This window comes from Cynoglossus semilaevis, chromosome 6, assembly GCF_000523025.1.
Source record: "Cynoglossus semilaevis isolate Cse_v1.0 chromosome 6, Cse_v1.0, whole genome shotgun sequence".
In the NCBI taxonomy this organism is placed as follows: Eukaryota; Metazoa; Chordata; class Actinopteri; order Pleuronectiformes; family Cynoglossidae; genus Cynoglossus; species Cynoglossus semilaevis.
The window spans coordinates 6,143,936-6,159,516 of record NC_024312.1 but is presented as its reverse complement, the minus strand read 5'-3'; the positions used below and the strand labels follow the sequence as shown (position 1 = coordinate 6,159,516).

General features: G+C 39.2%; 1 protein-coding gene across 1 annotated transcript in view; it reads right to left on the bottom strand.

Moving 5' to 3' along the window:
- Positions 1-14,807, bottom strand: part of pot1 (protection of telomeres 1 homolog) — a 20,831-nt gene extending 6,024 nt beyond the window's left edge. The window contains exons 1-11 of the mRNA XM_017032803.2: positions 14,711-14,807; positions 12,270-12,403; positions 11,688-11,760; positions 10,708-10,805; positions 8,811-8,918; positions 8,524-8,598; positions 8,317-8,443; positions 7,562-7,692; positions 7,188-7,481; positions 6,138-6,293; positions 8-156 (exon numbers count right to left, since the gene is read on the bottom strand). Of these exons, the coding sequence (XP_016888292.1) occupies positions 8-156; positions 6,138-6,293; positions 7,188-7,481; positions 7,562-7,692; positions 8,317-8,443; positions 8,524-8,598; positions 8,811-8,918; positions 10,708-10,805; positions 11,688-11,760; positions 12,270-12,403; positions 14,711-14,774 (1,409 nt within the window). The 5' untranslated portion in view covers positions 14,775-14,807. The remainder of the gene's footprint in view (positions 1-7; positions 157-6,137; positions 6,294-7,187; positions 7,482-7,561; positions 7,693-8,316; positions 8,444-8,523; positions 8,599-8,810; positions 8,919-10,707; positions 10,806-11,687; positions 11,761-12,269; positions 12,404-14,710) is intronic.
- Positions 14,808-15,581: the final 774 nt, after the last annotated feature.

The window sequence follows — 15,581 nt, the reverse complement described above, 5'->3', positions numbered from 1 at the left end:
TTGTGGCAGAACTCTGATGCCTCTGCCATAGGCTGTTCCACCGTGAAGGTGAAAGGCCAAGTGATCCTGATCCTCCAACTGGTTGCTGGTTAGTCCAGGGACTTTACTGGCACCAGGAATCGCTCGCAGGTTGTAGATTCTCAGGAAGTCTCCAGGCTGATGTGACGAGACCGACGGAGAGAGAGAGAGTGGAGAAAGAACAGGAATTATTTTAATGATGGTATGAAAAAGCCGTCAAATCCGTCAGCCCGTTCTGCCTGAAAAAAAAAAACAATCTCATTATGTGCACTGTGACATTACGGGGTGCAGAAACAAACAGCTTTATGACCCGCAGGAGAACACAGCTCTCGTCTCCAATCATCTGTCCACTTAAATCCACTCGCCATCAAAAGGTGCCAGAAGCCTTTTAGCAACAACATGTGGCTCAGTGTCAAAGCTCACAGACTCAAGATGTCGCTCATTAATCACAGACCGGACCTCTGGTCCAGACACTGATGGAGCACCTGCTCTGCTTTGCCAGTCACATCCACAGCCTCATGCTGATTCCACAAACACTAGTCTAGGATGTAGTTATCTGTAACAGTTAGCATTAAAAATCTAAATGTAATCAAATAAACTAAGGTTTACTAAAAAATAATTCACATTATTCTCTTGAAAGCATCTTCCAGGACTTTTCCAGGATATTTTTTAGCTGCTACAGCATCACAGAAAGGTTATGTCTCTCTGTTATCCTAACACAGTGATAACCAGCCACACGTGTCTTCAGGTGTGACCTGTAAAAATGATCTAGTTTCAGTTGAATTGTTATAAAAACTGTTCTTTATTTACTAAAATAAAAATGATCTTGTTTCAGTTGAATTGGGAGGAAAACTGTACTTTATTTACTGATTGTAATTTGGCAGAACAATAAAATACTCATACACTAGGTGGCAGCAGATGGCTATAAAAGAAAAAAGAAAAAAAAGAGAGAAAGAGAGAGAGAGACAGCTTTTGAAGGACATCTTCATGACTTTCTTCAGTTCCTGTGAGTATATCAGTGTTGAGTTCTACTAAACAAGACTTGGTTTCAGTAAATGAATTGTGAGTAAAGAGAAACATTTTTGTAATTTAACATATGTTAAAAAATATGTTGTACATTTCATTTTGTTTTTTATAATTATTTTCCATTTGTTTTCCATGACTGAACAATGTCAGTAAACGCATGGAAGTAAACAGATGGACATTTGGAGATTTCAAAATAAGGAACAATATAACACAAAATGCTTCGTAGCCACTTCTTAAATGCTTAATCTAAACACATCGGTATTTTTCGTATCATTTTGGACCTACATACCTTAAAAAGAAATGATTTACCATTCATTCAAAAACTGAAAAAGGAAATCATTTTTCATACTCAAACCATGTTTAAGTGCTGTAAAAATCATTTTTCATACTCAAACCATGTTCATAAAGTGCTGTACGCAATGTACGTGTTTATCAGCAGATGGCGATGTTGCACCAAACCTTCTTTCAGTGTGGTGACGCAGATTAGGAGGCTGCAAAAGTACTTGGGTGTAAAACGACTTGTTTTTTTTTTCCTTTCTTTTCTTCTCTGTCAGCTTTGTCACGCTGCTGTCATGTCTTTCTCTCCTAGAGCAAAGGCTCCGGTGTTTTTATATGGTTCTGTTTAGTGAATATCAGACTCACTCACCAAACACACACACATATATATATATAGGCTGTTTAATTGCATTAGAGCCGAAGAGCAGAAGAATGTCTCAGAGCGGAATAATGTCTCAAAAAGTGAATCCCCTACAAGCTGCGGCTTTTTAAATCCATTTCTCCATTCACAGGGTGAAACTTGTGTCAGGGGCATCGTGGATTAGCGCTTAATCTCCCGAGGCCTCTGCTGCTCCTAAAAGTCCAAATGAAAAGAAGAACTCTCAGGGCTGTGACGCATCCGGCACTTTTCTACGCTTTTACTTGCCAGGAATTAACGGTTTATACACCACAAACTAGCGAATTAATAGATATTAACTCGAAATTACATGGAGGCCAAGGCGAACACCAAACTAAATCTGACACCTCTGGTCTGAGTCTCATGTTAAGAGGCTACATGTCCAATATAATGGACATAAAGTGGAGGATCATTTTTGGATATTCCTATGTAGAAAGAACTGGTGTTAGACCATCTACCTACTATGGGTAAGAAAGCGTTTAGTGTTGCATTGTACATGTAATGATATTTTGAGAATTTTAAATGTTGAATGTATAAAAGCAGGAAAAATTAGACTCACGTTTGAACTAAAGGTCTGTGCTTTTTCCTCCTAAAAACACCTAAAGATTATAATAAACATCAGGGAAATTACAGTATAATCATGCTGTCATCTGCAAAAAAAGAACAGCATATGTCTTCAAACTAAAAGCCTGTGTCAGAGCAGTTGCCTTTAACATCTTTCTAATATTAAAAAAAAAGTAAAAAGGGAAGTAGTTTCAGCTACTAAAAAAAACCTAAAGCAATAAAATCAAATACGTAAGTATCTGTCTCTTTATCTCCCCTGACAAATCGCAGCTCTGTTTTTAGGGGTTTTATCCGTCAGATCACGTTGTTTAAATCACTCCTTATTGTTGTTATGGAGTGTTGATCGTTACAACGCAAAAGCAGTGCCGCGCACATCAGCACGAGTTAAATATTTCAGAGAGCATGAAATCAATTTTATCAGCATTAAACAAATGCAATTTAGCCTCCATTCAGTCGAGGACGAAGAGCGTGTTCCTCCTCGGCATCTGTCTGAAGAACAACCAACCAAAGTCACCGTCAGGTTGCAGCTCCGAGTGCTGTCTTACACGTGTGTTCTTTGTGTTGTGCATTTCTTCGGTACTTATTTTTCTTCATGAATAATAGAAGACGGTTTGTCCTGATCCTGCTGTGGATCCACGTGGTCACCGGAGAAATCCAATCCTTTCAGCAGCAGGTTAATTACTCGATCCGTTAAACAGATATAGACTTATTTTACTCCACGTAAATGAGAGTTTGATTCCCAGGTTAATAAATAGGAACTAGAACATGTGTCACACTATGCAGGAAAACTGTGGGGGCAAAGGGCGAGGTGTTGGGAAATCAAGCAGGAGTGCTGGTGTGAAACTGAACTCCCTGGTTGTTGGGTCTGTTTGGCACCAACAGAGGTTGCACTTGTGGTGCAATCTGTGGTCTGTGGAGAAGATTAGAGCCTGCGTCCTGACAATGAATCTCCTCCTCCTCCTCACAACTGTGTTCACTTAACAGGAAATAATGACAGCATGCTGCATTGAACTGTGGACTGTGCTGCAAAAAAAAAAGAAGAAGTGAGGGAACAAAAAAAAGGAAAAGAAAAATCAATGACAGGAAGGTGTGCACTTGCTTGACTGCAGCTGTTAAATTCTTCAAAAATAAGTGGCCATTAAAAAGGAAAACAGAACAGTGCTCAGGCTTTAGGAGCTAAATTAAAAGCTGACCTCTGGAGATGCACCAGATGACCATCTCACAGTAAATCACCTGTTTTTACACACGGCACAGTGTGATGTAATGTAACATGGACTGTGCCTGCCATTCACCTCATGTATACATTCAGATTCAAATGGAGGCAAAGAGTGTGAGGAGAGGTAACAGAACTAAGACCAGAGAACTTCAAACTTCAACTATCACTAAATTAGAAAACACATAGATCTATAGGAAATCCTGCTGACGGTGTGAAAAGTGGAGACTGACAGTTGAATGTGACACAATCATGTGTGTTAAAGTGCTCGATGAATCGATGACGGAGGCAACGCGTGTGAATCAAGCTCTCTCTCCTCCTCCTCCTCCTCCTCCTCCTCAGCTTTTCATCATAATGGGCTCCTTTCTCTACTAATGGTCTTCTTCTTCTTGCAAAATTCCCTGTCGATTCAGCTCAATAGTACTGATGCATCACCAGAGAAGGCGGGTAATTGGTGAAAGTATTCCTACTCCGACGTGCCTTTCGTACCCGAGTCTCAGTTTGTGACTGTGTGTGAATTGAAACGGCACTGAGGAGATACTTCTCCAATAATGGTTCAAGCTGAGCTGCATGGGGTGACGATTACACATAGATTTATCACCATCTTTGTAAAAAAAAGAATAAGAATCAGTGAGGTTTCCTTTATGCTGATGCTCGGACTGGAGAATCTCATAGATGCCACAGAATTCAAAAAACATACAGCATTAAAGGATTTCTTTTTAACAGGAAGCTCTTTTTTCCCTAAGGTTGGATAGAGGTCAACAGACATGAATATATTACTGGACGTATGAAGGTTGGATAGAGGTCAACAGACATGAAGATATTACTGGACGTATGAGTGTTCTACTGAACGAAATCAACACAAACGTTGAAGAAACAGTAAAAGTAACTTAAATGTGCCTTTTAGTCTAAACTGCTCAAAATGTTATTTCAAGTGTAACACAACATTCACAGCTTCCTAATTTGAAATACTGCTTCACCTTTGTCTACTGCAACTAATTATCTAACACACTTCCTTAAATATTCAACTCTTCAACCTCTTCACCTTCCCACTTCAATCCAAAGTCTTTTTGCTGTCTAGCCTTGCACAAAAATCACAATTCTTTTTTTTTTTAAATTCGTCCAAACAATGTCATCAACACTTGGAGTCTGGGCTGGAAAATCTTAACATCTTGACCAACACCAACACCAGCTTTTACTTCTAAAGGACCACAAAAACTCAAGATTCAAGATTTCTTTCCTTAAAGCCAAATCAGTTGTACAACAACAGATCAATGGCTTGCTGCAAAATTGTAGTCCGAGCCTCGGACTAGTAGTCTTTAAACCAGAGCTTTAGCTGTGAACTCGACCGAGGCTATTAACACCAACCATCCATCTTATAAACATCAGATACCAATAAGATCTGAGGCTGTTTTCAGCAACAAGACAAGGCTCTGGTTGAGGAGAAACAGAAAGTATTCATGGGAGTTTGTCGAGGGAGTTGTGGCACTTTGTTCAAAGACGGGAAAACAACAGATACTGAAACTACGAAGACATTTCTCCACTATTCATTTCGATACTGAAACTACGAAGACATTTCTCCTTCACTATTCGTTTTCCTTTGAACACAGCTTCACTCCTGTGTGTAAGGTCATGTTCTTAGTCCTGTTACGGTGCATAAGTGACGTTCTGTGGTGCTCTCCTTTTCTCAGCCGACTGAAACAAATGGTCCAGAGATAGAGGGAAACTTCATCGGTTGGATTTGTCTGCTGCTGAAGCTGCGTGGCTCTGACTCCGCAACACAGTTATTCCAGTTTAACACTGACAGGCAAACACACACACACTTTGGTAAGAGCTGTCAGAGCTGCACAGCTGTGTTTTCAGCTGCATGACTCTGTTTCTGAGCCACAAAGAATCTCCAAAAGGTGTAGAGAGGGAAGAAGGGAGACAGAAAGGGATGGAAAGATTGAGTGTGTGTGGCCTGTGACCTGAAGCTGCTACTTTGTGCAGCTGAGATCAAGGTATAATTTGAACTGTGGCACTGGGATTAGCGCTGCATGACTGAAGAGAGTGAATGAGAGACGTCCTGCGGTGCATATGCTGCGAGCTACGTCCCTTTTTAGATTCCTCTGTAAGCGTCTCATCCTGGTTCTTTGGTTCTCCGTCATCGTTAGTCACACACCTTTCACACCAAGTTTCCTCCTAGTCCAGTGGTTCTCAAACTGTGGTATGCGTAACACCAGTGGTACACGAGCGCTCTCTAGTGGTATGCGGGGAAAATGCATATTTTCACATTTACATTTTCAATTGACTTTGCCCGTGGGTCCCTTGTTTGGCCGCAGACCCCCATCTGTACTCCAACCAGGTTGACACACCCAAGTGATCGTCTCACAGTTTTGTTTGCCACAATCCATACATGAATGAGGAAAATACTGGGCATCGCCAACAGTACTATTATTAAACTGAAGCCGACGTCGACAGAGCTTTAAACGATGTTATTATTATTGACAGTAGAGTACAGCGTGTCTGCCCCGGGTCTTTGTCGGTCCACTGCTACTCGATTATTGCCGTCGGTGCTTCAGTGAGTTTGACTCAGTGTTTATCACTACACACACACCTGGACACAGTTTTCTCAGGATTTAGTTTTGGACACTCAGCACTGACCTTTAACTCCCTGGCGACCATCACGTGGTTATCGTAGACAAGAACATTAGCGATGAGGTTTTCCTTCTGCCTGGAGAATGAGGACGGTCCTTCAACGGAACTGCGCTCGACTATCACTCTCAACAGGGGGCGAGAACACCGGGTCCCATCCCAAACCTAAAAAAAAAAAGAAAAAACATACAGGAAAACAAAGAAATGATAAGAAAAGAAAACACACACACAGTATTTCATGTACACTACAGAAACTGTTTTTTCTGCTGCCTTATTACTGAGTTTATGATGTTTAGGGAAGACATAAAAATGATATTAAACAAAAAGATTCTCAGCACGAAGTCTGCATTTAGCAGCCAGTTGTGTATTACACAGAATGAAACAAATAAAAATAAATTCAGAGCAATGATCTGCTTCTGTTTGCACGTGTCCATGTGCAGCAGCAATCTGTTACAACTGGGCACAGCTTATTACTGCATGTCAGCGAGGGCAGCCTGGCAACAGACCAGGATTCACAGCCAAATCCTGTTCAAATGTACCAGCACTGTCAGTCTGACTGACTGCAGGAAAGCAGCCATGACTTACAGCTTCATTTCTGTTGTCAACACTGAGAAAACAAAAAATCAAATTCAACTTTCAGCCCAGTTCACACCGAGGTCACCAGACTCTGAAGTTGATTTGCTTCAGGAGAGATGAAGACTGAAGGCAAATGGCTTAATTTGTGCAAAAAGGTAGAAACACTGTTGACTCAAGAAGAAGAAGAAGAAGAAGGTTGATGTTTACATGAACCGTAGGAAGAAGAACAGAGCAAGAGAAACGAGTCAGTCTTCAAAGCAACGAGACACGTCTTGATCCTCAAAAACAAAAGACAAGCTTTTCTAATAAGACAAAAGTAATTATTTCCTCCTGACACCAAAGAGCCACCAGTGAAAATATTAGCTTCTCTTTTCGTGTCCTATTTATGACATGAAAGACGATATAATATATAATGAGTGTAGACATGTTAAAAACAGTGGGTAACCAGGTGGAGCTGCTTTATTTGATGTGTTTTATCCTTACCCTCAGTAAAGTGCAGGTGCTATCAATAACAGCTTTGGAAAGCAGTTGACAGGTCAGGTCAAAATAGGTCCTGGGTTGAACGGCAGACAGTGGGATTGTGGGAAGTGGAGGCCGGAGAGTTTGGGTGGCCGCCCACGACCGTAGCTCCTTCACGATTCGACGGTCCTCCTTATCAAAGTGGAAGTGGAGGCTGGAGGCGCGAGGTTCCACTGGGCCGCCAACTGCCCCGTCAAAGGTCACCACAGAGAAACCATGGGTGTTGAGCAACGTCATGGAGCTGTTGAAAAGCTGGGCCTGTGAAGAGATTACTGTCAAGGAAACACGGCAACTCAAGCAACATCACTCGAAGAACCCGTGTGGAATTTAAACTGCACCTTGACTCTGTGCAGGCGAATGATGTCTCCAATTTGAAAGATTTTGGGATGGTTCTCCAGCTTGTCGCAGAAAATGGTGCAAACAATCTTCAGGTTTGACTGATCTGTTATCTTCAGGCTTGAACAAAAGTCTGGGAAAACACACAAAAACATATAAGTTGGTATAAAGTTTTTGATATTATGTAAATGTCACCGTTTCAAAATTGGTACCTAAATGTGGTATTAATTATTAGTATAACTTGTTCTATATATATATATATATGTATATACATATATATATGTGTATGTATATACATATATATATATGTTATTGCCTGACTTATTTTCAAACTTTGACCAGGTTTTATGTCAACAGGTAAAAATCCAAAACGCCTCTGTCCAAGGTACTGAAAACGTCTGAAAAGTTGTTTTATACTCAACAGAAGGTTCCAACATAGTTTTTATTTACAGCATGACAACTGATATTAATAAGAAAATATTTTACTACCAATATTTATTTATTAGGGCAAATAATATATTATTTGAGATTTTTTTGGAATAATTTAACTGCCAGCTGAAGCTTTTTGAAGGTTTTACTAAAGGATGAAAATATTTAACTGCCAGCTGAAGCTTTTTGAAGTTTTTACTAAAGGATGTTAAATTCTTTTATGAATTCAATAAAAAGGCAACAAAAACTGACACACACCCGTACCTCACACACTAAAGTGAATAACTGCATTATATATTTTTGACCTCGTTATCAGTCTCAGACTGACCTGTTCCACGGCTCTTGAAGGGCTGTTTGAAGAAGACCACCACTCCGTACAGACTAACTACAGTCTGATCCTTCAGTTCGTCCAGTTTCACATACGTGTATTTGGTTACGTTTGGCCTCCTGACAACCTGGGAGTTACAGGACGTATGAGGTAAACAACAAACAGCTCAACACAACACCATTGGTTCAGCGGTGCTCGGACTCTCACCTCAGTGGAGCGCGTGGTCTTCTTCATGTTTGCTGAAGGGGATTTGGGGTCAGAAGGCGGCAACTGGCGACACACCTGATGGATGAGAACGGAGATGTGAGCTCACTTTTCATTCACACCACACCCTGCAGACAGCGCTACCGTTTTGTAGGCAGAGCAAGAAGGACTTCAGTGAAGAGAGAATCTTTTGAAGCCCAAACCAGGGTGGATGACTTTATAATGTCCAATCTTAAGAACTTTTTTTTTTTTACAAGGTAACTCAAATATAAAACTACCAATGTCCTCACATAAAGACAGGCGTCGTTTCCTGACAGCAGGAGGTGACAGGGATGGAGCGTGCGGTCCTGAGCAGCGGACGATTCCTCCACGGTGAAGCCAGAGGCCACCAACACGTCCTGTGAGAGAAAAAGCAGGAACAGTGGGAATGAATGTAATCAACGGGAACTGTGCTGTGAACTCACAACCATGGAGACAATTTTCTTACTGACCCACACCCAAATACAGTCAGACAGACGGTGATACAACAACAGCCATACAGGAAATAATACCACACTGTCTATGCAGTTTACTATGAAATAATGTTCTCAAACTGATGGCTCATTTTCATTTTGACCTTTATTGACATATATATATATTTATTTTTCCATTATGCATGTAACAAAGATGGAAATTATATGAATATGGATACTTTATCCTTAAGGGACGACAGAATGAAGCGGCAGATGTTGCGTTGGAGGAGAACCCTAAATAAGATCTTAATACAACCACCACTGGTGGAAACACAGATAGACAGTCAACTTTGTTGCACCAGCTGCTGCCCAGATGGTCAGAATCTCTCTGCAAGGCTGACAAAAAGAACGGCCTCTGCCAGGGCTCAGTGTTTAATCCAAATGGGCCAGTTAAAAACTTAGAAACAAAACAAAAGTAGGATAATCTACGCCTTATACTGTGGACCCGGTGTAGAACAGAGTTTCCGCTATGTTAATTAAATGCCAGTGGAGCGCCACTACACCAGTGCTTCGCAACTGGGGCTAAACAACCTCTCAGATGAATTAAGACCATAGGTTTAACACTTCACAATGTTAACGTTAGTGATCATCAACTTATTTTATTTGAGTGTCCGTCCCGCAGAGGTGTCTATCCAACTGACAAATACAGTTGGTGACCCCTGGTGGTCATGTGCTCAACTTAATGGCATCATCTGCTTCACCGTGGTTATGTATGGTCTGTGGTGAAACCATTATTTCTCGCTGGACGTGTTTTCATTGGAATGTCAGAGAATGACAGACATGAAGGTCGGATGTTGAGGCCAGGTGTTTTCATCAGGATCCAACACAGTGGAGAGGTGGTGAGGTGTTTTCATCAGGATCCAACACAGTAGAGAGGAGCTCTGGTAAGATTATATCTGAAGGTCCTCTGCAGGGTTGAATTTAACTAAAGTAAATAAGGTTCAACATCTCCACATCTCAGTGTTTTAGACTGAGCCTTACAGGCAGAGCTGCACTCATATGTGTGAGGTTACTGTCTTACAAACACTCTTTTACCAGAAATAACTTTTCATATCAGTGGTGAGGCTTCACTTCTTTGGCCTTGAGCCATTCACTTCAAAGACCGCAGTCTCTCTTTATATCTTCTTCTCTGAAAGGTTCACACGTTGATCTTTATTTGACTCTAATCTAGTCTTGTCCAGGTTGTTCTTTTTTGTTTTGTTTAAATAGACTCGTGTTCATGTACTTTTTTCTTGTCTTTCCTTAGGTTCACACGTTGATCTTTATTTGACTTTCCTCCTTTGTATGACATTTAGCACCTTTTCCCTTTAACATCTGTATTATTATAAGTTTGCACTTGTATAGCAGATGTGTAAAAATTGTTTCTGTGAATCATTTCACAAGATACATTGTTTGCCCATTAAATAAGTCATACTGTGACTGTAGCAACAACACACGCATGCTTGCCGTCACAGACAGACACAAACACAGTGGGAAACAAACACACTACCACAGTCTGTTAACACCTAAATTTCACAGGGAAATACAGAATTAGAATACATTCACACAACACGATCAAATGTCTGTTTGGTTTGTTTTTTTTCCCGACAAAGAGACAAATCTGAAAGAGACTAGTCTCACCAGCATCTACTGTTTAAATGTCTACACAACATCACATGTGACAGAGTGGACCTACCCCTTGATTGACAGTTTCACTGAATTCCTTAGCGAGTGCTCCCAATACAACAACGCTGATGGACATGTACTGAGACGAAGCACCGGGTGCTGGGTCCTCTGAAAAAAAACAAACAAACCCACAAACACATGCATGCATTAAGGACAAGATGAAACAGAAATACAGACTGCAGAGACAACGCATTTCTATATTGTGAAAGAGAGAAGTCGACAGATTCAGCACAGACTGGACTCAGCCTCTGCCAGATTTTGTTTATCCCTTTTTTTTTATTATGTGACTAAGGCATCAATAAGTTTCACACTGACTTCTTATTTAGTTTTTGTTCATTTTAGTCTCAGAAATGATCATTGATCAAGTCTATCACAAAAATAAGTCAATTTAACACGTTTGTCAGTTTGGGGCTCAAGGTATGGTAGAACATTGTAGCAAATTAAGAGGATTTTATGATAACAACTAGGTGTAAAAGAGAAAGTACATAATGTAATGTAATGTAATGTAATGTAATGTAATATATATATATATATATAAACTAAGAGAAAACGTATTTGTCAAGGTGTCACAAATAACCACTGTGCTCATCGTATCGTGACAGACACAGACGGAGTGGAAATTAACACAGAGGCAAATGTCACAGCCTCAGCAGGAGCTGTGGTTTACAATGGCTTTTTAATTACGCAGCTGAAAGATAAGAGAGACACAAAGACACAACACTGAAGAACACAGGCCTTGATGTTCGTTGACAATCCGGACTAGACCAATAGTTTAACAAACGCAGTCCAGATAAAGACACACAGACATACAGGGACCAGACATAGCCTTTATCACCTATTGAATAATAATAATAAAAAATAATAATAATAAAAATATATATATATATATATATATATATATAAAGCACCCTTCCTAAAAAATGAATTCCTAGCAACCTTAATTTCTTTTTTTTTCCTTTACAAATGTAGATCAGAATACTTGAGTTTTACCCTGAATGACCGTCTTTAGCATGAAGTCATCAGCAGCTACCGACACCAACGGGTCTTGAGAAATCACTTTTCCCTGCAAAAAAAAAAAAAAAAAATTGAAAAAATTTGACTCGGACTGAAGCCCTTCAGTACTGTACAGAGAGCTGTGTCAGCTGATCAAAGCTGTATTTGAAGCAGCAGTGATGAGTGCCTCTGGGAAAAGAGCTGTGAGACAGAAGATTATGATTCTGCTTTGGTTTTCATAAACATATTCCTGCAGTGTATTCATCAGGAGAATAGCCTGCCATGAAAAAAAAAGAAGATTTCCATACAGATGTGAGCAGATGGTGGCAGTTGACAGTTGAAACAAATGGCAAAAAAAAAACCAACAAAAAAAACCCAGAAAGAAATAATCGGATGTGTCTGCAGAAATTTGAAGTGAGATTTTTTTTTTAATAATTGCTTTTACTGTTAGAAAATGGATTAACTACTGTTAAGGCAAAACAGAAAATGTGGCTTTTGTCATTTTAGACAATCAAAAAAGTAATGTATTTTTTAAAAAGATTAAAATAAAAAAGGCAATGTAAGTCTGAGGTGTCTAACCTTGACTGATTTGTTGAAGCAGTCCATTGTGGTGGTGATAAGTGGAATGGGAACTTGGGACAGGTGTGCTGGTATCTGAGCACCAGCGTCAGTGCCCTCTGGTAACACGTAGAGAGGCATGGCACCAAAGTAATCTTAAAGACACAAAACAACAAGAAAAAAATCATCTGTCAACCAAGAACACCAAAAGTAGGGTTAAATATACCGATTTGGACCAAGATGGTTTCCGCAGACACTAACTGTCCTAGAAAACAGTCACACACGGACGGATGTCTCAGTATTTTAAGAGGATATTTAAATTTTTCTTGCATCTTGGATCTTGCATTTTGCTCAAAACACAAAATAGATGTTTGCCATTTTCCTGTCACGCAACATGTCACTTCCTGTCAGAGCTTGTTAGCTTGATTTTGGGCAGTCATGTCTGTCAGAGTCCCTCGATGGTACCAAGGACCGTGGAGCGGGGATGGTCTGCAAGGCAGACAAGCTGTTCCCTGTACTACTGAGTCAGCTGCTCAGTCAGGCAGAGACTACAGGTAGGAAAAATAAAATCAAATAAGCCTTTGTGATTTCAACCCCTGTGGAGAAGCTGGTGGCCTTCGTTTGAGGACAAGTGACTCATTCAGTATCAACACCTGTAAAACAGAAATAAATCTCACCTGGAAGCTTAGAAACGACAAGTGAAGCAAAAGAAATCATTCCACAGGGGGCTCTTTAGCCAAGAAAGCCTGTAATCAATTTAGCATTTTTCATGTTGAAAATATAATTATAATGGTTTAAAACATGAGCCACTTCCTTTTACTTCATGTTTTTCTTTTTATATCTCAGCTGGTTCCTTTATTTATATTAGTTTGTGTGTGTCTGTGTTTTGTTGATTTTTTATGTTTTCCTTCACTTTTACAGTAGGGACAGACATCATGGGTTGCGACGAAGAAATGGAATGGACACTGTAATAAACATTACAGAATATTCCTGACCTCATAAAGTTAGTACACCTGCAACAGATGCAAGTATATTTATATTTCAATACTATACTTGATGTGTAAGAAAATATCGAACCATATTGATAATACATCAGCATAAACTTGAAGAATGTTATATTCCTGGTCTGTTGAAAGAAGCTGCTTTTTTCTTTTCCTTTTTTTCAAAATGAAGTTATCTACGAATAAAGGCACTAAAATATGTTCCATGTTTCAATCATCAACGGGTCTTAATACATTCAGTATTTCTGAATCACAATAGGCTCTTTCTCTGCAGTAAATGATGTTTTTTATCTGAATCTGTGGAAGTCTCTCTGCAGCGGTTCTTAACCAGATAGATGAACCTTACACCAGCAGGAGAAGCTGATAAGAAAAAGCTGACATGCATTTCACTAATACTAATATCACAGCTTTTTGCAGGGATTTAAAACTCCAGCAGGATGTTGATTTCAGGAACAGTTTGAATGCATGTGTGTGGTTACTGAGTGTGACTGAGTTTTGGTTTATAAAACAGAATTCACAACAGACGTCCTGGATTACTTCAAATTGAGGCAGCAAAAATAATTAATTTGATACTGTTTTGTTCTGTTTCAGTTCAGCAGTATTTTAAGGTCTGACAACACAAGTCTGAAATTAAAATATGGCAATGTCAACATTAGTGAAAAAAAATTAAAATATGACAATGTCTACATTAGACATTCATGAAAAAACATGAGAGACGCGGTTAGAGAGCAGATTATAATTGTAATTGTTACATAACTTCAACTATTTATTCAAAAAAAGTTTCAAAATTTAAAAAAATTACATAACTTCAACTATTGATTCAAAAAAGTTTCAAAATTAAAATTTTTAAAAAAAAAAATAGCACAAAAATCTAACGTCGCAACAGGTTTGTTTATCAATTTTTGCAGAGCGACGCCGACGTCACTGTTGGCTAATGAGCCTGTTAGCATTCACACACTGTCTTACCGTAAGGAAATAACGTACAGCAACACAATAAACAAATGTCACGAATTCATACCAGTCTGTATTTTTGTGCTACAAAAAGTCACAGGAAATGAAGATAAATATGTAAATGGGAACAAACGCTGTCTGTTTTTGTGACAGAGGTATCCACGCTCCGGTAAAAACATATTGTTTAAAAGAGGTATTTATGTAGTCCTTAACAGCACACAAAACACAACATGTTATATTTTGGTAATATGTCAACCCCCTGTACACATTCGACGTTAATAATAAGATTGTACGAACTTGCTGAATGGGTTTAATTTAGACATAAACATATCTAAGCGTTGATGTAGCATTAAGCGATAAAGTACCAAAAACACAACTGTAATGAAACATTGATTTGTGGATTTTCAGCCATGTTTTTCTGAAAAACATTCTTTTCGCCTTTTATTACACAGGAGATAAACATCATCCTTCAGTACAACTGAATGCTAACAGTCGAAGCATGAAACTTACCACTGCCGAGCGACTTCCCTCGTTTCCTTTTGAAATGACAGGCCGTGGTTTTGCGCAGGCGCATGAAGAGCTTTTTGGTTTACTCTGTTACCCACAATGCTTTGGGATTTAAAGACATCCATGAAAGTTTGATTTTTTAACAGTTTTTTACTCCTTATTGGCCAGTGAAAAAAGAAACGTGGCAAATGCACACATTTGTTGCTACCTCACATAACAACGAATGTTATACTTATTTTTAAATTAATCTACTTAAACTCTTTAAGTAAGGATGTGTCTAAATGTAATCCAATGCCCACACTTGTTTACCAGTAATATCCTTGTTGACATTTTCAAAACATTAACGACAATGTCGACATGTAATTTGGTTCAACACGTTCAACATCGTTAATTGAAAAACAATCCAATAAATTTGAAATATGGGAAGTATTTAAACAGAAATTACAATATTGAAACAGATGTGTGTGTTTTAAAAGGTTATATAAAAAAATCCGTTCTCTTTTATTCACATTCAATTGACCCTCTTTCAGATATAGGAAACTGAAGTTTAATTTCTGCTGTTTTAACTTTGAACAACTAACTTCAGTAGCTGTGCTCTGAGTCATCGGTGCTGCCATATGTCGGTGCCATTATCAATGGAAACCTCAGAAACTCCAACCACCAGATTAGTGACTGTTTAATTAAACTGAAAAATGCCACACATTCACAGAGCCTGTGATTGAGAGTATAATTCTGCAGCTGTATTAACAGGGGGCACATTACTCAGCACTAATAGGTTTCTCCTGCAGAGACATATCACAGCAGCAGGCCCCAGCTTCTGCGCTGGCTTTATGTCTCTAATTAACCATCCTCTGTGGTGAACAATATCACAAAT